The sequence below is a fragment of the Phaethon lepturus genome, unplaced genomic scaffold, assembly GCF_000687285.1.
Source record: "Phaethon lepturus isolate BGI_N335 unplaced genomic scaffold, ASM68728v1 scaffold12774, whole genome shotgun sequence".
Taxonomy (NCBI): domain Eukaryota; kingdom Metazoa; phylum Chordata; class Aves; order Phaethontiformes; family Phaethontidae; genus Phaethon; species Phaethon lepturus.
The window spans coordinates 65,179-91,384 of NW_010537041.1; the positions used below are offsets into that span (position 1 = coordinate 65,179).

The 26,206-nt window shown below is 37.5% G+C and overlaps 1 protein-coding gene across 2 annotated transcripts; it reads right to left on the minus strand.

Moving 5' to 3' along the window:
* Positions 1-3,146: 3,146 nt before the first annotated feature.
* MAPK8 (mitogen-activated protein kinase 8) lies at positions 3,147-25,870 on the minus strand. 2 transcript variants are annotated; one of them, XM_010286361.1, is made up of 11 exons: positions 25,701-25,870; positions 22,909-23,038; positions 21,574-21,632; positions 21,305-21,443; positions 16,257-16,422; positions 11,300-11,371; positions 9,113-9,295; positions 8,172-8,296; positions 7,121-7,184; positions 5,115-5,192; positions 3,147-4,076 (listed from the first exon to the last, which is right to left on the minus strand). In XM_010286361.1, exons 1-11 carry the CDS (start codon positions 25,820-25,822, stop codon positions 3,931-3,933), a joined length of 1,284 nt encoding a protein of 427 aa, XP_010284663.1. In that variant the 5' UTR covers positions 25,823-25,870; the 3' UTR covers positions 3,147-3,930. The 2 variants fall into 2 exon arrangements, with proteins under 2 accessions (XP_010284663.1, XP_010284662.1); XM_010286360.1 differs by lacking the exon at positions 11,300-11,371 and adding an exon at positions 11,715-11,786.
* Between the last annotated feature and the right edge of the window lie 336 nt (positions 25,871-26,206).

Sequence of the window (26,206 nt, forward strand, 5' to 3'; positions counted from 1 at the left end):
ACCGTCTTCTCCCCCTTCCCCCATAATCTTAATGGAGAAACACTTCATGCCATACACTCTGGATTGTTGGCTGGGTAGGAACTATTCTCCTGTACCAGCTGTTTGATCATTTTCCTTTACGCAATGTTGAGATGAATGCCATATACATTAATGCAGGAGCACTATATTCATGCAAACGTGTGTCAAGGTGCTTAATTTTTGCTCTATATCGAAATAGCCTGCGTTCAGAGAAGCAATTTTCCACGGAACAAACCCGCATCAGTAACACGGTACTTCCACGGACGCTGAGGCAGCAGAGGGTGCTGTTGCCACAACCGCCTCAAACACAGCTCACCCAAAATTCAGGTGTGTGTTGGCAGCAGTGCTTACCAAACAAGTTATGCTGATATTATCTTTGTGTCTAGCTGGAACTCCTATCCAGAAAGATACTATTGCATATAGCACAGTAAGGTTCTTCTAAACTAAAAAACCCAAGCCACACAGTGCCTACACAGGGCAAAGCGCCACGTCGATTCGGCATAGCAGAATGAACGCGTTAGAGGTAACCTGGTCAGTCAGGCTGCTCTAAGGTTGTTCAACTGATGGGTATTGCTCTGGCAACCCCGCTTCTCACACACGCCAACACACAAAAACCTCAATTCTGATCCCCTTGTCTTGCATTAACACAGGCTTCACAGCGCAGAGGTGCAGCACACAGTAACAGTACTAATTCCCCCACCCCCCCTTCTATGTCAAAATCTTGAAGAACCTACTTCTACAAAAGGAGAGGAGATGTTTTATCCTTGACGAATGACACAGCTCTGACCAGAGAAGGTGGAAATTAATCTCATTATTATTGCCGAACTTTTAACTTCACCTGACGACGTAAGAAACCAGGCCCAGCTCAGTTAATTCAATGCCCACCCAACTCCCAAGGGATCGGAGCGGCCCTAGAAGAGGAAAGCTGCATGCACTTTAGTGAAGCCTGTTGTCATGAGATGATTTTGGAATCATAAACTAAACTAAAATAAAGCTTAGTAATACTTTAACAATAAAATTGTACAGTGTATTACATAGTATATGAGCTAACAAGATAACAACAGGCAGACAGTTGAAGTCTAGCTACCCATTTGTTTGCTATCTGTGGCAGTGTACAACTATCTATGAAATAATTTTATATTTCAACAAATAAAAAGGGATCTTCAGACTACCATGTTGTTGTGATAATTTGGTTACTGAATCCGATTTTTCTTGTCTTTGAAATTTGCCATCACTTTTAATTTGCCCAAAATGCAAGCAACTGCAGAAAACAAACAAACAAAAAAGCAACACTGCTATGAAGGTGGTGCCAAAAGTGAACTCTGCGTTCCCACAGGCAAAGCTCTGACCTTACTGAAATAATCCCTTTAAACATAGTTCACTCACACTGCAATGGGTTGCAGTTGACAGTCCCAGCCATTCATCAACCCTAACTTAAAAGTAGAAAAGCCCAGTTCTCCTTAGAGCTTACGAACCCAGTGAAGTTACTATTGATAGCAAACTCTGATAAAAGCCTTGTAACTGTTTCACTCAGTATTAATGTTAAAAGCAATTTTTCTTTAGGACACTGGAAAGTGATAGCAAAAATTATTTTACAGTTTCAACATGTTTCAGTCACCACTGCAATCCAGAGGAGTCCAAAACAAATTTAAACAGGAATTGCATTTACCAAATTCCCTTCTTAACAGCACTTACAGGCATCAGAAGTTCATTTTGTCAGTCTTACCTTCATTACACTGGGTGGACCAGAATATCACTTGACCCCATATAACAATGGAGTACTGTTGTATCACCAAAAGTTTTGGCTTAATTCACAGCTTAAACTTTGATAAAAAACTACAAAATAGACTGTTCTGTTGGTCTCTGTTCAACGTGAGCAGATTTTCTATGTTCCAGTGCTAGAGAAATCCAAGTATGTCCTGCCTATTCTGAGATAATATACAATTTGGCAGGATCTTGTAAAAATAATTGCCTTAAAAAATGTGGTTTAGAAAGGCAATATTGAAATATTAGATGCAAGTGATGAAAGCAAAATTACACGCACACAGCACTTACCAGCAGTCTAGCCAGGCCAGGAAAACAACTGTGCAGTTTATCAATTTAGTCATCTTTGAGACATTACCATTCCTTGTAACCCTGTATGTTTTTTAAAAAGACACGTTAAGATATTGAAAGCATTATCATCACTTCTATTTTTCTGAAACTTACTCCAAAGACAAATTTTCCTCTTTCAGTTAGAACTTCAGAAAGAAACCTATTTAACCCAACAAGCAGAAGGAACCACACTGAAGAGCATCAGTCATTCCTGGATGACCTCTGTAGCCAGTTACGTTATTTTCTTACACTCTGTGCCTGGCAAGACTTCTGTATTTTTTTTAAAGCTCATTTTTGTGAGCATTACTAATTTAAATTCCTCTTCACATTCTAATCCACTACACAAAATATGCATCTACACAAGGCAATCAATTATACAGCCTAGCTTCACTAAAAATCTGCATTTTCCAAAGGAATAAATTCTGAATGATTGCTTAACTCATACATAAACTTAAGTCACTTATACATAAATCATTCTGTAAATACAAAATGTAAACAGTTAAAATACTTCTGTGAGGAGCAGCACCATTTTACATGACTACTTAGTAACTGTTCTATATATTTCAATAAATCTTTTGTTTATAAAGTGTATTGAAACCTGGAGCTTCAGTGCTGAAATCTGCTGAATATTTATGACTTAAAATGAACCACTGTTAAGATTTCTGCTACACTGCCTCATGGTGAAATGAAAGAGATAAATATTAATTTATACAGCACTACTTCTCCCTCCTTTGGATGACATATATTGCTCACTTGATGCATTAGCTACAGAAATCCTGAGGTTCTCCTACCACTTCATGTTTTTAGCAATCAGTTACTTTTGGTGGAGAAAGAATAGCTGGAGTTTTGCCCCTATTGCGTTCATGTCACTCCCTCTTCTACCCAAAAAGCACTTGCCTTAATAGACAAAACTAGTAAGAAACAAGAATCACATGTTACATGAACATATAGCTACAGCATATTCGTTTTCCCTGTTGGCAGTCTAGACATCCTGGGTACACTTCGTTTTGTGTGTACAAAAACAGGCTACAAGCTAGAAGTAAACAGTTTATTTGCATTGCAGTGTATTATTCATGAAGTATCCTTGCGTTTTACGGTGATCACAAGATTTGGCATGCCACAACTCTGCAGAAAACATCACATTACTTTGTTAGGCTAGATATTTCTGCAGCTTTGGAGATACGTTTTGCTTGCTTAAGTTCATAAAACCATTCAGATGAGGTTACTTTGCAAAGGATTGTATACTGTTTCACTAAAAAAATTTACTAATTGTTGCTTTTGCTGAAGTATTATAGGCAAGTGGCCAAAATAAGAGAGGATTTTGTTCACTGCCAACACCACAGCAGTATGCCCAAATCTACACCTGGCTCCACTGAATTCTCTCCCCCTCCACCTGGACATGGACATATGACCAAGCATAAAACTTTGAAGGATATCATGAACAAAACATCTGGAATAAATTCTAATTAAAAAATTGAAAACCTATAAAATCTTAAATAATTCATTATATGGTAATGACCACAACATGAATATGTGCATTGATAAAACAAATCTTACAAATTCAGTAAAAAAAGATCAGCAGCATAATAGTAAAGCAAATATGCAGATTTTAAAACCACAATAAAAATTATCAGGTTTAATATTTTACAGTTAATTACAGCAAAAAAAGTGGCTGCTTTTAACACAACTTACAGTTTAAAATTACAGCACTTTATGATGAATTCTACGAAAAAACACTCAAAAATACCACCAAATTTTAAAGGTGCCCTATTAATGGACTAAAAGGACCCCCCTCCCACCCCTCAAAAGACCAAGTAGTCATCTACAGCAACCCAGAGGTCCAGCTGAGGTTTCTAGACTGCTGTCTGTATCAGAGGCCAATGTTGGATCTGTTGACATTGAGGACACATCATTGACAGATGACGATGAAGATGGATGTTGAGAGCTATTGATCATTGCTGCACCTGTGCTATGAGAAACAAAACAGCAAATCAGTTGCAGATACAGTTGCATGGTTCAGTACTTGCATTAGTCTGTCTCTTCCTAATAGCCATGACTTTCCCCTGTTTCATCAAGTTTGAAGAGCTGTGTCTCAATCTGTTGTCAAAATAAATAAAACGTGCAAGTCTTTAACATAGGGCTTAATGAATGGTATGCCAAGAACCACAGAACTCACACGGCATGATACCTGTCAAATTACAATAAAATGCTAATGGCTAAAGGTTAAAAATCACAGAGAGAGTACTGCATAAAGCCAGGGCTAAGATATCCTACTGAATGCTGAGACCCAAAGCTAGAATATATCTACATATTTAGACAAAGAAAGAAGGAGACTGTTGTTTTTTCCCCTCTCCTTCAGGCTGGGAAATAGCTGGTGTTCAGCCACATTGTATACACTCAATCTCAGATATGCAATGTTTTTTCAGGGTCTGGACTTCCGTGAACTCTTCAGCAGAGCAAGCAACAGCTGTCCAACTCTTGCTATCATTTTTCAACAATGCAAATGGAGTCCTATCAATGATCAGTCAATGGTCACATTTTGCTCCAACATTCAGCAACAGTTTATGAAAATGCTCCATAATTTTCCTTTGTTTAGAGGGAATATTCAAGGCAAACAACTTAGAAATCCTGTTTTGTTACTTAATAGATATAAGTAGTGGTTATATCTTTATTTGAAACTGCAGCAGCTACAAGTTACACATCTTACCACATTATGGCAATGGAGTATCAGTACATACCAAGATGCTTCTTGAGGACTGAAATGAATGAAGCATCAGTTATATGGGTACAATAATAGAGGAATTTACCAGATTAATAGAAAGAGATGTCAACCCCATACATTCCATTCAAATAAGCAATATCTCAAAGAGAATTCAAGAGGTTATTGGTCATTTAATAGCCATATTTTTGAGTTAGGTTACTCTTGGATGTCTTGAACAGCTTTACTCCCTCCTGACCTACAACTCAATGTAGCTTTATACCGTGCTTTTATTGTAACCAACCTAAAGGGGCTGGTTGTCCACGTATAACCCCATTCTTGGTTCTCTCCTCCAGGTCCATGACTTCCTTGTATATCAACTCTGAAAACATAGAGAAGGGGAGGCAAAAAATGAATTTGCAAACCCAAGACTGGATTGATAATACATCTCCCATTAAAACGTACATTTAAATTTCATAGGCTTATTACTGTTTAGAATTACTTTCGAACAACTGAAGGCTGTAGGCTGCAGAACAACTGGCAAGTGATACAATAATGTACAGTTTTTTTCTGTTGGAGCTATAATGGCCTGGCACTCAAGAACATGTTGACACTGCTTTAAGATTCTCTTGTCCAGGCTGCTTGATATTAAACTAAGTCTTAATGAGCAATCAGTTTTTATCAGTGGCTTCTTTGGTACAGATGAACTACATCAGCAGTCTGCAAAGGAACAGGTAGGAACAAGCCCAAACAGCATCACCATCATCCCAACACACATTGGCCACTGTATTTCCTCAGCAACAACATCTAAAGGTCCAGATCACCAGGAAATGGAATACTATCTTGGCATATAAGTAGTCAATCCAAAAGAAAGAAGCAACTTTATCTTCCAGTTATAGAATTTCCTCATCCTTAAACAGGTCAGAAGTGCTTGTAACATGAATCCTACGCCCTGGGTACTGGCTAGAAGGTGTCTACACTAAAGGCAGCTTATTACCCAGAAAAGACTTCAGCTGTGAATCTACAGAAATAACAATAGAAGAAAGGACTAAACATGTTAAATGCAACTCATAAGAACTGCCTGTCAGAATACTTATCTGTCACTGGCAAACCAGTGCAATGCACAAACAGTTTCGAAGTAAAAAACATTTAAGAATCATAATTGCAAGGGCTGTGGGAGTCTCAAAAGCAAGCTCCTTATTGCTTGAAAAACCTCCCCACAGCACATCTGCTTCAAAAGGGAAATAACTTTGCTTGGAAGGAGGATGGTAAGAGAATTTCCACAATTCTCCCTATCTCTGCCTTTACCATTAAAATTCAGTTTCTAATAGAAAGTCACTTAAAAGTGTGGTAGTACTAGATTTTACAGACTCATGTCCACTACTAGCCAACACAATGAAACTGTCAAAAATGATTCGTGAAGCATTTTCCTTGCTTTTTTCCCCACTGGGGACAGGTCTAATGTCCCTTCCTAGACTTTTTTCAGTACAAAGTATTAGATTGTTCAGTGCACTACATTTTTGCTTAAATGCAACATTTATAGCCCGCACAGCACTCTGGATCAGTATTTTTTCTCAGCACTAAGACCTCTGCAATAACATCACACCTTGTAGAAGCAATTTCAAAAACAACGCATAGGCTTTACAAGTAACAAAGATGTTCCCCTTTTACTTTATCATTTTATACCTCATTTATATAGATACTAAACCAGTACTGAACACTAAAAATGATGCTCTTGGAGGTACAAGTTTCATGTCATACTACAATCCAATCCACACGTTGACCTCAGCTACTTTCTCAGGATCCAATGGCTGATAACCATCATTGTTGCCCGCACCAGCTGTAACCTCACTATCTCACCCATTACTAACACTCCTTATGGCTTCTTCATTCAAATCTTCTGCTTGATTTAAAAGACTATAGTTATTGCTAATATGTTCTTCACTTGAAGACTAGTGCTTCTACTTCAGGCTTACATTGCTCGAACTCCTGCACCTTTTTCACCTCCAAGAGTTTGTCCAGAAGAGTTACCCTCCCTAAAAACTCTGCTTTAAGGTTTGCAAAAGGCAACTGAAATGAGGAGTTCTACAACTGAGTAAACTTAAGTTCACTGCAAAAGTTCAGCACCTTCACAGGAAAATTTCTGGTGTCTTGAAAATCAAGAGGTTGTGAGGCACTGATCTACTCCCTTGCCATTCCAAGCAGTTTAAGTATATACTGTTAGTATGCTCAGAAGAACCATCCTTATAGGAATTCTTGTGGCCCGGCCTACTTCCAAAAGCCTTAGTATACTTAAAATGTCCTTCTTACCTTTCCATTCTTCTATCGTGTGCTCCCTCTCATCTAACTGTTTATCAGGTATCTTTGGTGGAGGCTGAAAAACAAAACTAACTCATGATAAAGCAATAAAAAGGGATACAAAAACAGAATAAATGAAAAATGAAAGTAAGGCATTCAGAATATGAATGTGATTTTAAAATACTACAGTTACACAGTCAAATACTCTCCCGTACTTGGCCTATTTTCTAGATGCTGCTAGATGTTTCAAACTTCTCCTCTTTAACAGACTTGCTTACATTACTGTAATAATTAAAATAGAAACTGAACAGTCTGGTAAAAAAAAGCTCCTAAGTGCAGCATCCAGCCCAAGCAGCCCTTTTCACCTACTTACTGTTAATTACTAAATTTTCCCTCTAGCTATTATATATCATCAGAATTTTAATTGCACCATTTACATCGGCATCTTTTTCTATTCTTAGTGGCCCATCACCAACTATCATGCACTTAAAAAAATGAAACTTTTCTCATAAGCTGAAATTGTCCTGAAATTTTTTAAGAAACATTTTCAATTAATCCCTTTGTTCATTAGTGTTGATAATTGAAAGCTCAAGATCATGTACTCAGATTTTGCTGAAACACTTATTTTCTAGTTTAAGAGTACAGTCAATTGCTACAACTAATGAAAATATTTCTCTTGCCAAGGAGTAAATACCTCAGAAACCTATCAAGAGCAAATCAAACCACACTGAAACAACTGAAGCTCAATAAATCAGAACCTATGATTCTGTTCTATATAAAAAATTTCAGATGCATTACCACATGTCCAGGAGATTGTATGTAATTATACAGAAACACACCCACACAGATACAGGTACTTCAGCTACCTGCAAGTTTGCACCCATTCCTAGTACTATTTCTAATAAACATGTCAATTGATGTCAATGAAAATGATTACAGTTCAGTTAAGCTTCTAGTGAAACGTGTAGATCATGCAATAATCTTCTTTCAAGCAGTTAAATCAAGCATCACAACATGTTTTAGTACAGCACCTTCTATTCAGAGATCGAAAACAAGAACTTACAGCTTCTGCTTCCGATGGATCATACCAAACGTTGATGTATGGGTGCTGCAGGGCTTCATCCACAGAGATTCTTTTAGAAGCATCTATAACCAGCATTTTTGATAACAAATCCCTTGCTTGACTTGCTGCAAAAGTGAAATTGTCTATTTAGACTAGTGCCATATATAGTGCACATAACAGTATTGCAAAGCTCATAAGGAGAGGAGACCCAGAGTAAACAAATTCCAGTTTAATATCTATACAACCCTCACATAATTTGGAGATTAGGAAAGCAGTCCATTTCATGGGAAAAAAACAAAACACAAAAAAAATTAAGAGAATAATACAGGTGGGAAAGGCGTTGGACATGTTTCACTGTAACATTTGCAGCATACGGCACCCCTTGGCGTGACATCCTTATGTGAAATACAACTCAGCTGGCAGTACAGCCTTGTCTGGAATAGCAGTGGGCAAACACCTACTACCCCTCTCAGAGTTTATGGGGAAAAAACTGTCACGCACTGTTAGTCACAGAAAATATGGTGAGTCTGTGACTGGTAGAACCAGAAAGTTATTTCAGTAACTACAGGAAATCTATGTACTATGAATAGAAAAACCTTTCTTTTCATCCCTAGAGAACAAAGATCTGCTCAGCCTGCACGACTTCTATTCCACCCCCCCAACTCTTCTGTAAACCGTGTTGGCATCTGTCACTAGGTGGAATACTTATATTTACCTTTCTTTATAAAGTTATCTCCAGGATAGGAGCTGTTTCAGAGAGGATGAGAAAGTGGAGGTAAGCATACGCCAGCATGTTCACCCACTCCCATGATATAAATATTGTGATATTTAAATCCTTAGCGGGATGATTTTATAGTGAGCAAACCCAAGATACATTTCTGTTCAATATATCACAGTTTTACAACTTTTAAAATATACAACACACAGAAGACAGACCTTACCTTTAAGCTTATTGTGTTCAGAGTCAGCTGGGAAAAGGACATCTGGAAAGAGTTTTTCAAAACTATATCCAGCATATTTAGGTCTGTTCTCCACATAAGTTCGGACTGTAGGCTGTAATTTCTTCATAAATTCAGGGCATGGTGTTCCTAGCTGCTCTATAACTTTATTCCATTGATCAATATCTAAGGTTATGCAGCTAAGAAAAATACTGTGTCTAATTTTCAGCTAGAAAGTTATGTTAAAACCACATGAAATAACCAACAGTGAGAAAACAGAAAATTATAAGAAAATATCAAGTTCATCATTATTAATTCAACTACCTTCTTAGAGAAAACAGTGAAACAAAGCAATACTATGATAGTCAAGGCAACATGTATTTTACTCAAAATCATAATTAACTAGTAAAGGATATACTTCTGAGAAACAGAAAATTCAGAGACGCACAAAATTTATTAAACAAATTTAAGTAAAGGCATTGTTTGGCTTCTGGAGAAGAACTCACTTCCCAATTTGAACACGTACTGACGGCAGTCAAGCTACTATGCATCACCAAGGCACCCGTGAGAACTACCCTGTGTAGGTGCTTTGTCCTTCACTCTCATCTTTCTACCTCAGCCCAGTCCTGGGCTCTCCCTGGTTACAGATCTCTCACTAACAACATGCAACACTGAGCACCAGTGGGCACACAAAGGATGAAAACTTGGCCCACACAGGTCAATGACAATTTTGGCAGAGACTTGAATGCAGAAGTTAAAGAATTTCAAGGATGCGTAAGGAACATCTTAATTGAAAAGTTTACATAAGGTAAAGGGGAGATTGACCAGTTCATGACAGAAGAATTCAATATGTGTTACTGAATAAAAAAAACAATGTTCGGCTCAGGAATTCCTATTTGCATATGGCTAGATACTTGGGAGAGAGCTCAGGTGAAATTTTATATATGCTTATCTCATTCACATATTCTCTTTCTCAACTACTCTTTTCAGCTACCATCACAGACTGGATACTGGGCTACCTAAACCTTCAGTCATGTAGGAGGCCCCCTCCTGTGTTCTTAAAACTTAACAGCAGACCTTTATATAAGGGTTTCCAAGCTCTATAGTTCTTTAGTACAGGTCTTGAAAAAAAAAAAAAAAGTATTTACATTTACGGCACTGAGCCTAAATTGAAAAGCCAATGCCAGCAAACCAGATGCATAAAGCTAAGCATGGTGCAGCTCATGCAATGACAGGGCCGTGTGAAAGTAAGGATGCCCTGGATCTCCTCACTGTGCCTCAAAATCTTCATCCAATCTTCACCCCTAAATGGTATTATGTCAACCATTAAACAGTCAACCTGCAGCAAAAGCAAGAAAGATTTCAGACAGCACCTAAACAACTGGAGTGTAACTAATACTAAAACAAGTAAGATGCCAAACTCCAATTAGATATCCACTAATTTTAGCAATGACCCAGAGGATTCATCTCTATTTGCTTGGAGCAGACCCTTTCTCTGAAGTATTGTTCACAGGACAACCTACTCAGATACCACTAAGGGGTTCATGGAATAGAAAGAGGGAAATGTCAGATATTGCTGAAAGCTGTTTACAGGTTCATTTCTGCATACAAAAATGTAAACCTCTGAAGTGTTACTAATGAAGCTGGTTAGGAATTTTTTGAAAACATTTCCTATAAATGTAAAGAATAATAACTGCTAACACGCGCGGGTACTAAACAAGATTAGTAAGTTATTACATAAAAATGATCTCCAAAGCAAAAATCAATGCATGTGAACAGTAAAACACCACCTAAACAAAAGAAACCAGTCTTAAATGTGACAACATCCGAACGCAATGGATAGACACGATATTAAATTGGAAAAAGAAAAAAAGAAGGGGGGAAAAAAAGGAGATAGGAAAAAGGAAAAATAAGCCTCTTTGCCCAAGTGGTATTTTGTTCATCTTGCTTATTATTAATCTCTAAAGACAGTCATACACGTTAATGCTCTGTTGTGGTTTTGCTTTAAATGGTGTAACTGTAGACATTTTTGCAGCTTCCTAGAACCAAAATAATAACTTGCAAATTGTATTTTGAAAAGGCAGTTTAAAACCAGTACTTTAAAACTTAGAACCACCTTAATCTGGAACTATATGGCTGCAGATTCTTTTGATCTTTTACAAATATATCCTAGGCCAAAGGTAAGGATACGATCTGTACCAGGAAATAAAACACCACCTTTGATCATTTCTCCCATGATGCACCCAACTGACCAAATGTCAACTGAAAACAAAATGCAATGATATTAACATAAAAGATAGTTATTAAAATAAACAAAAACATCTAGACACACACACATGAAGTGACTCTAAAAAGCGTGTGTAATGAAAATGAGTGAAGGTGAATGTATGCTAACTACAGGACCAGCAGAGACTATGTCCTACTGCTAGGTGCAGCCTGAATATAAATGAAGTTATTAATTTTTTTACGTGTATCACAAGAAAAAAAATCCATGTTCATTTAAAAAAAAATAAAATTGTACAATACGCATTTTCATGACACAACATCAATAAAAAGGTTAATCACTTCCTAACTAATTCAACCTGCTGCAGCAGCACAAGGATACAGTCCCTTCCTGGAAAGAGGATTTTGTGGCAAACCATTTCGCCCATAATGCACCCCACAGACCATAAATCCACTATGTTTGTAGCACAAAAAGAAGGAAAAGCAAAGCAAACGGTCATTAAAATTAAAAGAAGCATAACATGACTGCATCCTATAAACTGCAGAGACAGCACAGGAAGAAGACCAAGTTTTTATATTAATCAATGAAGAGACTTTAAAATACACCATATATAAGGATTAGCTTTTAACTGTCTCAAATACAAGGCAGAAAAACATCCTTTTGTTTAACATAGTGCTAGAGCAAGAGCTGGAGCAGAGAGGGAGAGAGATACACACGAATCAAGCAGAGCAAAGCCCTGCTCCAAGCTCTGAGGCTTGCAAAGCTACCTCTGCCAGCAGACTAGATTGGAACACCAAAGATAACTATTTCTTGAAAGTAATTCCATTGTAGTTGTAGGAATAATTTTAAAAGCAGCAAAGTAAACTGACCTTTAAAAATACTGCCTAAGCAGTTTATACTTTTAGGAGGAGGATTAATTGGTTATTACATAGGAATTAATATTTGCCACCAAGTATTTCCTAAAAGTCAGATTACCATGCATATCTCTCTCCCTCTAAATGAAAAGCAAACACAATCAGTAAAAGATCACTTAGAATTTTAGAGGATCAGTTAATGATAATATTAGTATGCTCCCAAAAGATTTTTAGTTAAAATTATTTGTTTAAAAATATTTCTCCAGTTAAGCTGAAATAACATCTTGTACAAAAGAAAAACTCAAAAGCAATTTTTTAGGCTATGAAATACACATTTTCTACATTACCTTAAAATAAATCACTCAGAAGACATACTCAAAGATGCACAAGTTTACTTTTTACAGGTATGCCAATTTCTTTTGCGGTTGCTTTCAGAGATACTGTTAGCTCTGTATGCAAAAGTTTACTTGAAATCATAATAATGAATTTTTATTATTATCAATACTTTTATGTCAAACATGACACTGGAATTTCATTAAGCAGATAAGGGGATTAAAATGAGAACAATTGTATACTAAAAATCACATGGAAAAGTTCTGAAGGAGCTCAACAATGTCAAGCAAACAATGTTGCTTCTTACTGAAAATATTGCTTCCCCCTTTATTTACAAGTTCCTCTAAAATAGTATCTAAATCATGACAAGAGATTATAGTTGTACATATTAATAGGTTAAAATTAAGGGCCTGGTTCATTTAAAAAAAGAATTGTCTACAATTTATGATTAATGGTGTTTTATCTTTAAAAAAAACTTTTCAAATACTTGAAGAAAAGTACGTGTTCTTTGGCTCACAGACCCAACAATTTGAAGCCAAGTTTTGCATTTGACTTTTAAATAAAATTCTGAATGACTACTTTTTCACCTGCAAAACAATCTGCTGCCATCACAAACCAAAATATACCCAAATCTACTGTAAATAGTGTCCATCTGACATGATAAAAATTATGCCCATAATTGCATGGAGAAGTCTGGGAAGAGAAATAACATAAGTCAACGACTTCTCTTCATGCCTCACAAAAACGACTTCAGAGGCGAAGAAAAACATTAGAAGTAATTCCTCTGGTCACCCTGCAAAACAAACTTGCAATGCTTGGCGTCTTTTGGTTTGGTGCTTTTATTAATCAAACAAAACCTGTCCATTTATAGGTCCCTAACTTTTTTATGAAGTTAGACTAATTTGTACATAGAGGACTGCTCCTGTGAATACTTCTAGAGAAGACTGAGCCAAATCTTTAGAAGGATTTTTCAAATCTGTAATAAGAGCTACTGCTTGTTGTACACAGTGTATTTTATTCTTAAAAAAACTTGTTTGAATGAACTTACTATTTTCTCTAATTCTAACAGAAAAAAAACTAAGTGAAAATGAATTTCAAACCAGTGTACATACTAGGAAACTTAAAAGTAGTAGTTTCAGAGGTTTTGGGGCTTTCCTTACTTTTCAGTGCTTCCTTCCTGATAATCATGCACATAAATATATTATTGATATATGTTAAGGTATGTGTACATGAACAGTTTTCATGTCCTTCAGTTCTGAATTTCTTGAGTTTGCAAGGCCTGGTTTCTTCATGTAATACACCCCAATGTGCTTTACCTCCTTCAGCATCAAAACCTATGTAGAAATTAACTCTATCATCAGTTTGTCTGGGATCTTTTCCAGTTTTTAAACAATAAAGATTTCAGATGTGTGTAGTATAGTATCAAAACAATACTACTCTGCAGTACGTATCTCAGTCGTCAAAACATATATTGCAATCCTCCCGCATCTTGTCTGAAGGGGAAGTTCAGTAGGGCACTGAAATGGCATAAAGCTGCCCAATGACCTTGTTCAATTAAACTAAATGCTAATGTTAACCATTAGTTAGCTGTCGATTTTCAGTATCTAACTCTAAATTAAGTAAGTTAACTCTTAATGTAACTATGGGTTTAAAGGGCTAAAACAGGCATCAATGCTAACAGGTGAGGATCGTGGACAGCCCATGGTTCTTACTCTAAGTACATCCTTGATACCTGCCTCCCCATCAGGGGAGCTCCACAATGAGGAACTCATCAGGCAGCGATTGAGAAATGACAACAGTACATATGGAAACGCAGATTATTTTCTGATTCACTTAGCTAACAGATTTCCTTTTACACGCTCCAAAAGTGTCATTCTCAACTCAACGACCATGTATTTGGCTTTGGGGAAGATGCGATAAGTTTTTCAAATGACAGTATATTTTTATTTATATCCTGCTGCACAACACAATTCACGCTTGCTTAAGGAACAGCATTGTCACTAGCATGACAGGGTGCTCTAGAACACAATCTATTTAACTCCAATAATAACCTAAGCAACATTTTAGTGGAACGAATGTTTCACGCTTTCGCAACTCAAAAGTACTTAGTATTTAAGAGAAAAATGTAAACTGGGCAAGCTAAGTCAGAAAACTTTTGACTTCCATTGTATCAATTCCTTCTGTACGGCAGCTACATGACTCAGACTACAGCTTTAGGTTCTGTTATCTAGTGTCTCTTAACTGGCCAATGTAAAGTCTTGGGGAAAAAAAAGGAGAGACAAACTTAAATATATGCTTTCTACAAAACTTCAGCAGTTAAAAAAAATAACTTTAAGTGTGCTTCACTCAACTTCTGACTTCTAAATTACAGGAAAAACAGCCAGCCATGGAGGCCATTTGAAGGAATGTACATACACACTAACAATCCAAACAGAAATAAAAACCACAGCCTTGTGATAAATTCCTTTGAGCTGGCTTCCTTCATTGTCAACACCGATAGAAGTTACTCTTTTTGGCTTTTATAAACGACAACAAAATCAACTCTCTAGCCACAGAGCAGCTACCATTTACGCAAAACCTGAAGCCACTTGCCGTAATGGTATGCAGTTGCCAGGGAAGTTTGCAGACTATATTAAGAATCCTGAAAAGCAGAGCAAGCCCCAGTTGTGTCAGTAACCTGAGGAGCCATGCCTCACATCACCCGGAGACAGCTAACAAAGCCTCAAGCATCACAGCACCTCATGGGTCTTACTGGAGGACTAATCAATAGAGGGTTTAAAATACCTTCAGCAAACGGTGACCTCTGTGCACTGTGCCTGCCTGAGGGGGGGACACCAAGCCAGCCAAACTGACCACAGTGACAGCCCATCAATGAAATGGCAGGAGAATTGGGGCCGCTACAATAGAACTTCAGGAGTGACATGTTACTTACTTTGGTTTCCTAAAGGATACTAGCTGTTTCATTCAGAAGATGCAATGTACTTGATGGTGCGTTTCCCTCAAATGCTGTATCCTTTCCTTATTTTCTTACAGAGGAGATTGAGAGAAGAGGGGCCACAGAACAAGTATAAAGAGGAGGGAAATGTATGCAAGCAGAGGGACAAAGTAAACAAATTTCCTTGGAATTCGTCATGGACCTCAAAGAATCTATGTTGCTTCATGACAGTGCTCTCTGCATTCTTGTCTCAAGTATGTAATTTAATTTGTCTTCAGCAACATTAAATAAAAACTTCGTGTGACAAGTCTAAAGTAGGCAGGTTTTAATAATAACTAATGCCACAGTAGGTAGTTTTAGCTTGTTCGTTCCTCAGTAGCCTTTAAGTTTTTACATCCTGAAAGGCTGTATTGAATATAGTTATTTAAACATTAAATTTAGGACACGCATTTACTGATGAATTACAATTTACATCCTCATCAGGAATAAGGTTGGGTGAAGGTATATCAAGGTACATACTACGTATTAAAAAAATATATTTCCAGTTCTTCCTGGATGAAACTTAATCTATGAAGCAAGTTATTTACATTTTTAAACAAACAAGGCCCTCAATTTCTTTTCCTATTAAATGCAAACATTTCTAATGGGTTGAGTTGAATAAATAGGTGTATCCAGAACCTACATTTTGGTCACAAGGCTAATTTATAAAATTTCTACAGCTTGAAAAAAACATTAACATGTAAAATGTGGTGTGCCAAACAAAAAATAAAGCTATGCCAAAGAAAGACTATATTTGCTGACCGTTTTCTTTGTATCCCATCCCTAGGATGACCTCTGGTGCTCTGTAGTAACGAGTCACTACATAAGGCGTCATCATAAAACTAGTTCCTGCAGTTCTGGCCAGTCCAAAGTCAAGAATCTTCAAAGTGCAGTCTGACTTTACTACTATATTACTGGGCTTTAAATCCTTTAAAAAGAAACATCATATATGACTGCTAAGACAAGCACGAAGTACTCTGTAGTTCACATTTTTAAAAGATAATACTGCTAACATTAAACCCCACATATACAACTAGGTTATTGCTATAACTGCAGTCTCTTTTCCCCTTGTATTAATTCATGTGCATTCTGCAGACTACAGAATTAATTCCTTTATTGTTCTTGTAGATTTACACAGCAATTAAAGAAGGAAAACACAACCAGCGTTACAAGATATGTTAGCAATGTCTGAAATAAATTGAGGTTAGTAAGAAATGTTAGCTCTGAGGAAAGGTCTAGAAACTGCTCACTGGAACAACAGTTACTACTACAGTACAGAACACAAGTAACATGACAATTGCTGAAATCATTTGATGCAATAATCATCCTGATACAAGAATTATTAAAATTATAACATGAATGTAAAAAGTAAAAGGTTTCTTTGCTCGTTGAGGCTGCATTATCTCTTTTGAACCAATGCAGATGTTTCTCTGAACAGGAAGGAAATCCCCGTGCTCACACAAATTTAGTTTCCCATTTCAGATTTCGGTTTGTACTAATTTTGGTGACCAAACCCAAAAGGGCACCATTGAAAAACTGCCAGAAATTAACACAATCATTGAACTGGAGTGGAAAATACCCCGATACAGCTTCAGATCATCTTACTTAGAAACTTGATAACTGTATTCTCTTCACTTGAACCCTAAAGCCACATTGACAGTAGTGGTTTTATATGGACACTACACAGGCATACTCGGTCATTATCTCAGGAAGATCTTGCACACATCTGAAGTGCCACAGAGCAAGTATTACAAACAGAGTAACTTCAGAATAACTTTGCCATCATAAAATCATTCATAGCACACAGGCCAACATAGATAAGGCTTGGATCCTTTCTGCCTACACTCTCCTAAGATTAATGAGAGAAGAACTCAAGATGTGGCAGAGGACTCCAGCATTTGAGCTGCAACCATTAGTAGCCCTATCTTTCACTATTTCATAAAGACTTAAAAGTGGCTATCTGCAAGATATATGTAGTTTTCATTTGTACTTGTATGGCTTTCAGCAAACTCCTGAGAAAGCTAAGAAAGCTGCATTAAAGACAGAGAGGAAACCACAAAAAAAAAGTTCCAGAACAATAGAATGTTAATGGGTGATTAAAAGTCTTGCACACTTACATATTCACACATGCACTTCCAAATCACACACACAGAGACTCTGTAGTCAACTGTGCCTTAAAAGATTCTCAAACACCACGAATAAATTCAAGTATTATAAGGCATTCCAGCTTTTTAATATGCATGTTTCAGATTCTGCTACCATCCTGTTTCTTATTAGCTTTATTTTTACACACTTCTATTATCTGGAGGATGTTCACTGCAGAATCCCAGGTGCATGCTCATAGTATTAACTATACTCATCCTCCCCAAAGCTGCAGGATTAACACCGAAAATGTTAAGAGATCTTCCCTTTGCAAGAGAAAAATCACTAGGAGAACAAAAAGCAAAAGCTTAGAGAGTACTGTCCATCCTTAATTTCTGAACTTCTTAACTTCTGAACTACTAATTTCATGTAGTTGTCATGAAGCCTAGGACCATATTGTAATTTGGAATACAGCACTGTCCTTCAAAATGATGGAGGTGAAGAGCTGACTTATACCGCATCCAAATTCATGCAGAAACAATACCTCTCATGCTTTAAATAAACAAGGACTCAAAAGCTCCTATAAGACTGATCAGGTTAGCTAGGCTGTATAATAAAGCAGAAGAGATCTCACCTAACCTTAAAAATGTAAAATGTCAGTGCCTAAAACTCAGAGACTATTCATGGCTGTCTCCTCGTTAAAAAGACAGGAAGAGGGGGGCATCTCTGGAGGGTAATTCATGGCTCCTATGGGCTTTTCCCTTTCTAAAGAAAAATTTCAGTGAAGGGCTTCCACAATTAGGCACTTCTGTTAAGTGCTCAAAATCAGGCAGAATACAATGTTTCAGAGCCTCCATGCAAGACTAATGAGACACTTTGTGTCCTTCAGCAAGTCAGTGAGGCACAACTCTGCAACGCTGATCATTCATCCTCCTCAGATTGTGAAATATAAATGAACATGTAGTTCTACACTGGCTGGAAACTCCGTCTCTGCAAAATGTTTTGAACCCACTAATGTTCATTTGCCAACATCTGCCAAAGCTGGTGTAAAGCTATAATCAAATCCTTATCAAGATCAAATCTTTACCCACTGATGTGGTAGCTAAGTATGCCCACTACAACTTACAGGTGAAATTGTCCAAAACTCTTTGTGTTTGATCTGCCTTCTTCTGTGCCTCTAGTTCGCTATGAAAAAAACCCACTTAATTCTATGGCAGGTAGTATCCAGTGCTAGACGCATATACAGACTGTTGTAATTTCAGTCATTCAGCAAGCTTCAGAAAAGTTACTGAGATTATTGCAGCTGTGTTAGAAGCTGAAGAACCCAGTTAAAAACCATGTGAAACTACCAACACCAAAAAAAGCTTAAAGCTTTAGAGGAAACTAAAGTAGTGCACTACATTCACAGTCAGAATCCTCCACTGGCAGCCACAGTAGTGCAGACTATGTTTAAGGAGTAACTAGTTTCAACAAAATAATTAGCTTTAGTCATTAAGGACAGTGGTGCTGTAAGCCCAGAAGAATGGTATAAAGAGTTACTATGGCAGCTCCACAGTCCATACGAAGTATGTCCCTTTCAAGCATGCTATCTTTTTCTTCTGAGGTTTTGTTTAACTTGTTCCACAGAGAAACATGATTTTGATACTTTACACCTTGAAGCATAAAGGCATAAGGCACACAGCAGGTAAGTAATGCAAATGTTTTGCCTGAACATACTTAGTCTTCTAAGAAAGTCTAAGAAGCAGTCAGCTGAAAATTTACCAGGAAGACACGCAGGCAAAATGTATCTGCCCATGTCCTTCAAAAGCATTCATGCATACATGTGTTGCTATTTACATAGCAACTGTATTTATAATCTCTTTGGAATAGGTTATCCCTGTACTTCATATTACTGCAAAATATGAAGCATTTCAAAGATTTCACCCATATTTACAGATGCAGGAATCCTATCCTCAAAGCTGTCTTTACTCCTGCCCAACAACTACCTGAGTAGATACATCTTTTCTATGAATGTATGAATGTTTACATTTATCCATGAGTTCTACAGGCTCAGTGGTTTGATGCCCGTTTTGTAGGAGTACAAACTGCCCTTGAAGCAAGTGAAGTTTTAGAAGCTCCCTCCTGCCTGTACCAAGATCCACAGAAAGAGACACTCTTACGTTACCTACTCGAGCGTGTCCATACAATACACAGTTTTTCAAAAATAAAAAGACTTAGGAGAACCCACAGCATTACACTCGCATACCTAAGTACCAAAAAGACCAGAAAATGTGAAACTGTGTACAAAATCGTTATTTCAATCCTGCAGGTACATGCATTAAGACACAAAGGGCTGCATAATATCAGTCATATGCAATACAATATCACAACTCTGGTAAGTGAAGTATCGTAGCTTTGCCTAGCATTCCCAGAATAATGCAGGAAGCCCACTGACCTGTCTCGATGCCCACATGCAGACCAAGAAGCACAGGGTGCAATGCCTGGTTGCAGGCGATGTTCCTGCCTACCTTCTCTGGCCCATCTCTTTCAAACACAACAGTTCAGGGCAAATTACACGCCAGAAGGAAGCCTTCACCTTCCCTCCCTAAGCTCCCTACAGGAATGAGACAGCTGACGAGTACTAGAGCTAGCTGAGCAAAAGGACACAGTGTTTGGCCATTTAGAGCATATTCTCTATTCAAACAATTGTCCTAGTTCCCTCGAGGGACAAACAGCATACTGAACGTGAGCGTCATACTGCCAGACCCAGCTTGAAGGCCATTCAACACCCCAGTCACAATGAGGTGGACTACTGAACTGGACAAGCATCATAACGTAGCAATTCCTGTGGTAGCACTCAGAATTGCCATTCATGATTTACTTTGCTGTGTACATCAGTCGTGAGGAAGACTATGCAGTAATGACTGAATGTATTACACGAGTAATTGTATTTGATACAGTAAATGATGAATGCATCATTTCAGAAATTAAAACTTTTAAAACTCTCTAAAAAAATTACAATGAAAAATGCAGCACTATAGAAATACAAGCTTACAATTTCCCAAAATAGCAGAGATTATATCTGAAAAGTTATAACTAGACAATCTCAAGAATCTTTACACTACATACAAATATATATGAGATGTTCAACTTGAACAGGCAACCTCAAATTCAAAATTTCTTGACTGGATTCCAACACACAGAGGTCATTTAAAAAGCAGTAGTCAGTTTTGCCTGTGGGCAGCCTTGAGTGAATGCTTTGTGACACACAGGTGTAGGAAAGTTCCACTTACAGGTCTTTATCATCATTGGTTTATCTGGAGACTTCAGATATTTATTCATTACTCTGCTAGCAAAAGAGCAGAAATAAAATGGGCAGTTCTTTCAAAAGGTGGGGTTTCAGGTTTGGTTACCAAAGCAATAAAGCAGAGACCCTTTCAGATATTCTTTCCTGCCATGACTACTAAAACAGAATATTATACAGAATTACAAGAGGTAATGTAACTAACAGCAAAAAAAATTGTTATTTACTCTCTGCAGATTATTATCAAATCATTCAAACATTCAAAGGGTTAATTCCAGAATTACAGTGGAAAAAGGTAAGTGTGATGATTTTCTTTCAGCTACCTCTCTGCCTATGGGATAGGCTATGGATCACCTATGTTCCCATTTCTGAATTTTTTCTGTCTTTTAAATATTCAAGGCAAAACCAGGTGCAATGCAAAATATACACAGTTAAGTTCACTTACCCTGTGTATAATTCCAGCTGAATGAAGATGTTTGATACCACACAGCATTTGATAAAGAAGATAGGACATTCGTTCATGGTCTAGCTCCATCTGAATCACTTGGCAGAGATTTGCATCCATGAGCTCCATCACTATGTAGCTTATGAAGCAAAAAAAAGACGATGACTAATCAGATTATACTGCCATTTGATTGTATTCTTTCCCTTACTCATCTTTCTGCACAAACATTTTAAAAATTAATTCTCAGCTTTAGTTCAAATCAGACTTACACGTCTTGAAATTCTTCCAGGGATTTTTGTGGTGTGAACACATTCAGTAGGCCGATTATCTGCAGGAAGGGGGAGAGGAAGTATAATCGCACCACAGCAACAGCAAAGTTGCAAAGTCTAAAGTCAAAACCGATACCCAGCATTCTGATGCAAATCTCCTCGTATACATTGAAGCTCAAGATGCCCAGCAGCTCAACCAGGCCTAACACGCTGTAATAGATGATTTTAGGAGGAGTATTTTTTCCTCAACAAATCACATAATCTGAAGACCATCTGTATGCATTAACAAGGTGCTATTCAAAGCTTAAAACCTAAGGAAGTTAGTCTTCCCCTGCCGCCTACTTCCACTTTGAAGAGAGCTGGTAAGATTTTTATTGCATATGGGGAAAAATAAAACGAAAAACTGACAAAGACTACCTCAGAGATACCACTTTGCCATTGACAGAGGTGAAGCAAAAAGTCCACCCAAAGAGGAAAAACAGATTCTTGGAGCTGCTGTAGGGTATTTTCCAGTTACTAAGAATGGATGGGGTGTGCAGAAACAGGTCAAGCTACTACTCATCAAGGGTCAGGCAGGCTTGCAATGGCTTATCATCATACAAATGATGCCATTAGGTAAAACTTTCTTCAGAGAATCCACATATAAACCATCTCCGCTTTAGAAAAAATACAGAATTTTCCCAAGTGTAACTAGAAGACAGAGCAAGTCTTCTATGACTGACTCTGTCACTAGCAGCAAGGGGGAGTTTCATCTTGCTGAAGGGGGCTCAAGAGGGAAGGTGAGGAAGACTGCACACAGCTGTCTCTGAACTAAGAAAATGGCCAATATCAGCCCTCTGTAGTCCAAGTCTGATAAATTTATCACTTCTCTCTATTTCTGTGTTCTTGTCTACTCCAGAGCTTCTTAAGCATCAGACAGTTCCTGTTGTCACAACACAAGATTCCTAACTCATTCATGCACCAGGGAAAAAAAAAATAAAAAAAAAATTTACAGCCCTTTTTCCTCCTATTTGTCTAGCAGAAGCAGTAGAAACAAGGATGCACTTAACACTCACGGTATTCTTATTTGCCAGCTGCCTGTAAAATGTAGCAATGTAACACTGACTCCCTTCCTGAATTTGAAGGGGGTATTTAAAGATTGAGCAGGTATTAGTATTAGCCAGTAATAGCTCTTCTGAAAGAGCCTTCTGTACTTTTCACAGAGACACAGCCATGCAATGAAAATCTCTATAATCTACAGAGGATGCGACTTCCACTGAAGTCGCTTTTAAGACTTTTACAAAGAAGAACCTTCTAATTAATTCTTTAACATTTAAAGCAGGACATAGCACTTACGTTTTTGTGATTAACACACTTCATAAGAACAAGCTCTCTGTAGGCTCTTTTAGCATGGGTTTGGTTCTGAAACGGCCGGCTTAACTTCTTGATTGCAACATTTCGTTCAAGGATGGCATCATAAGCTGCACTGTAATAAAAAATAACGTTATTACATCTCAGTGTCAAGGTCCTTTAAGCTGTGGCAGTTGCCACTTTTTTCAGATACTTTGTATCATGTCTGCAGAGAAACCAAATTTCCAGTATTATTCAAGCTTCAGGGACTGTAATAGCAAAGTGCTCTTATATGCTAAGCAATTCAAAATTTAGAAATGTTTCCCAGCTTCATAGTACTAACACATCACAATCTCCACAAAAAAAATGCAGGATCTCTGCTTCCTAAAATAACTTACTGAAGATATTGAGCTCTTTGCCATTCATTGGCACTCAAGAACAGACCACCTAAAAAAGATCCAAAACACTTCAAACATTAAAAGCACATCAATTTTATGTAAAATCTCCACACTGAAAGGAAGGGAGAACGAGAGAGGAAAAGTAGGTTATACAAAGGTCCAATGCTTTCACTTATGCAGCCACTTAATATCCTCAGGACACTGCAAGCATTAATGTCAAGATAAAACCAAACAAAAAAAATGTTAGGAAAGCCTTAATATCTTGATGTCACTGGCTTTTACTTGGTAAAAAGGAAGAAAAACATTTTGTTTGCAGACTAATGCCAAGATGATTGTCATATGATCCAGTGACACAGGCTGTTTGACTGTTATTGGGGACAACTCCTGTAGTGTCACATTTCCATGACAGGAAGCAACGGATTTTGTCTCCTCTGAGAAGTAATGACAGCTGAGCACTGTGCAGAGTCAGGCAATATTTATCAGTTACTAAGAAAGCCTCAGCAGGGAAAATACTGGTTTTGTCTCTTATCAAGAATAGTATTCAAGCCTAATGAAGAACATCTGACAGTAAATGGTCAGCATCTACTAAAACCAACTACCTAAAAAGTGTGTTGTCTATACAGTATGTACACTTGAAGAATTTTTTTTTTTTTTTTTTAATATTGTCAAAACATCTTGTACTATTGAAGAAAGAAAAAATGGGAACAACATATACTGGTAACTTTCTTTGGTTTACATTTTTCACTATCTGCAATTTTCCCTACCCACCCCCAAGATAAGGAGCATCTTATGAAAGAGTGGCAAAAAGGTGGACAGGAAAGACTGCCAACCTGGGACTCCTGTACCAGTATTTAAACTTCTGCATCCCCTGTACATAACAGTAGCCTTAGAGTCTGTTTCAGTATTAGATATGGTTAAGCTTTTAGGCTTAATATTCTTATCTGCTTAATATTCCTCCAAATCAAGTTGAATCAGTTAAAACAACAAACAAACAAGAAAAACAAAAAAACAAACAAACAAAAAAAAATCCAACCCAAATCACAGGAATTACACCCAATCTCCTCTAGACATGGGCAAGATTTAACCACATGAGCACTCCCATCCTCAGGGTAATCAGAGTGGTTTAACTAAAAAGGCTTCAATTACCATAAGCAGCACTTACAGAATAACACTAGAGTAACTGCACGGTCAGGTTTTGGATCTCAGCTCTGGGAGCGACAGTAAATTTGGAAAACAGGTAGAAATGTATGACAGGGAATCAGGAGGACAGTGATAACATCTAAAGGTTTTGCAGGCATTTCTATAGCAACTAAACAGATTGTATTCAAACAACTGTCTATGTCCTCATTATATTAACATACATGCAAACAAAATTCACATCAGTTCTGCTGCTGCTGCTACTTACAGACCAAATAATCTTAATGCCAGAAGTTACCGTTTCAAAATAAATTCTTTCTAAAGTACTGGCCTTCAAGTTTTCATTTGCACTAAGCACACTATTTTATTATTAAACCAGCTAAAACACAAATACAAATTAAAAACATGCCCATACCACACATTCTCTGAACACTGATCAAGACAAGATCAAGGCAATAAAAAGGTTACTTGGAAAGGTGTTTGAGAAGATTATGCTTTCCCCTACCTTTCTCTTCCTTGATATTTCTTTTGTATTTTTACATCCCTGGTTAGCATCTTAAAGAGTTACAACTGGAAAGTCTACATCCTTCTCTTGAACATTCAAAAAACTCTCAAGAAGCTTAAACCAACATTTATCTTTGGGGTAATGCCACTGAACAGGCAAGAGTGCCTACAAGCAGCTAGATGTCACCAATTTTAAATCAATCGGACACTCTTCAATCCACACACCTGAACTCTTATATTCAAAGAATTATATTGTCAAGTCGTATTTTCCTAAACTGCACGTGTTACAATGACAGGCAGCATCACAAATGCTCACTAACTGGTATCAGGGAATAGCTAGATTATGAAACTACATGAAACAGGCCCCTAACAAACCATTTCAAGAAGTAAAAGCATTTACAAGCACCAAGTTTTACATAGAGGGTATTTCTGGCTTTTGTTTCACTGTAAACAGTGTGGTTTAGGATTAGGATTAGTTTCTTTATCCAGGTTCCGCCCCCCCCTCATTAATTTATGGGACTCAGCACAGCTGTCTGAATTTGCACAGAAGGGCATCAGTTTGGAAGCAGGAAAGAACACAGGTCAAAAAGCAACAGCAACAGCCTTTGCTGAGGAAAAACAGCTAACTATTACTATCACCATTTTGCATGGAAAAAGTAGTTCGCCACACTCCTACTCAGTAACATGCAACTGTTAAAGGACCCAGAAAATTCTCTCAAGGGAACCTAAAAGTACATTTACATTTTAAAGAAGCCTTACCATACTATCCCTTGTGCTCCTGATCCTATTGGTTTTAAGTTTTGATACCGTTTCAATACAGTGAAAGTAGAATCTCCAATTTCGACGCTGTAGAAATTGTTGTCACGCTTGCTTCTGCTCATGACGGCAACTTAGTTAGATCGCTTCATCCAAATTTTGCTTCTGGCCTGTAAAGAAATAAAACTTGAAAAACTAGTACTTTACAACTGCATGTAAGCTGACAAAAGGCAAAATTCTTTATAACACACAGAAGACATTTCCCAAATAAGTCCTATATGCAAATGTACATTACTTTTAATGTCTGCAAGAATGACATGGCATGTGTCTGAAATGTTTTGTCAGGAATGTTCCTAGAATAGGATTCTAGAAGGGCAAAAATGATAGAGAACCAAAAGTGAATCGTTGGTAGCAAAAATCTTAGACAGCAACAAACAGAAGATCAAAAGGCAGGATGACAGCTACATGTCATTTGCAGAGCTCCAAGAGGGCTGCCACCCCCCCACACC

What these genes read in the sequence shown, in the direction of transcription:
- MAPK8 (XM_010286361.1), bottom strand. Translation starts at nt 25,822, where the DNA reads ATGAGCAGAAGCAAGCGTGACAACAATTTCTACAGCGTCGAAATTGGA. An exon ending in GATGGGATACAAAGAAAACG is followed by an intron (nt 11,372 to 16,256) that starts GTCAGCAAATAT and finishes TTTTGTTTTCAG; the next exon opens with TTGACATTTGGTCAGTTGGG. An exon ending in TTTATTTCCTGGTACAGATC is followed by an intron (nt 9,296 to 11,299) that starts GTATCCTTACCT and finishes GCATAACCTTAG; the next exon opens with ATATTGATCAATGGAATAAA.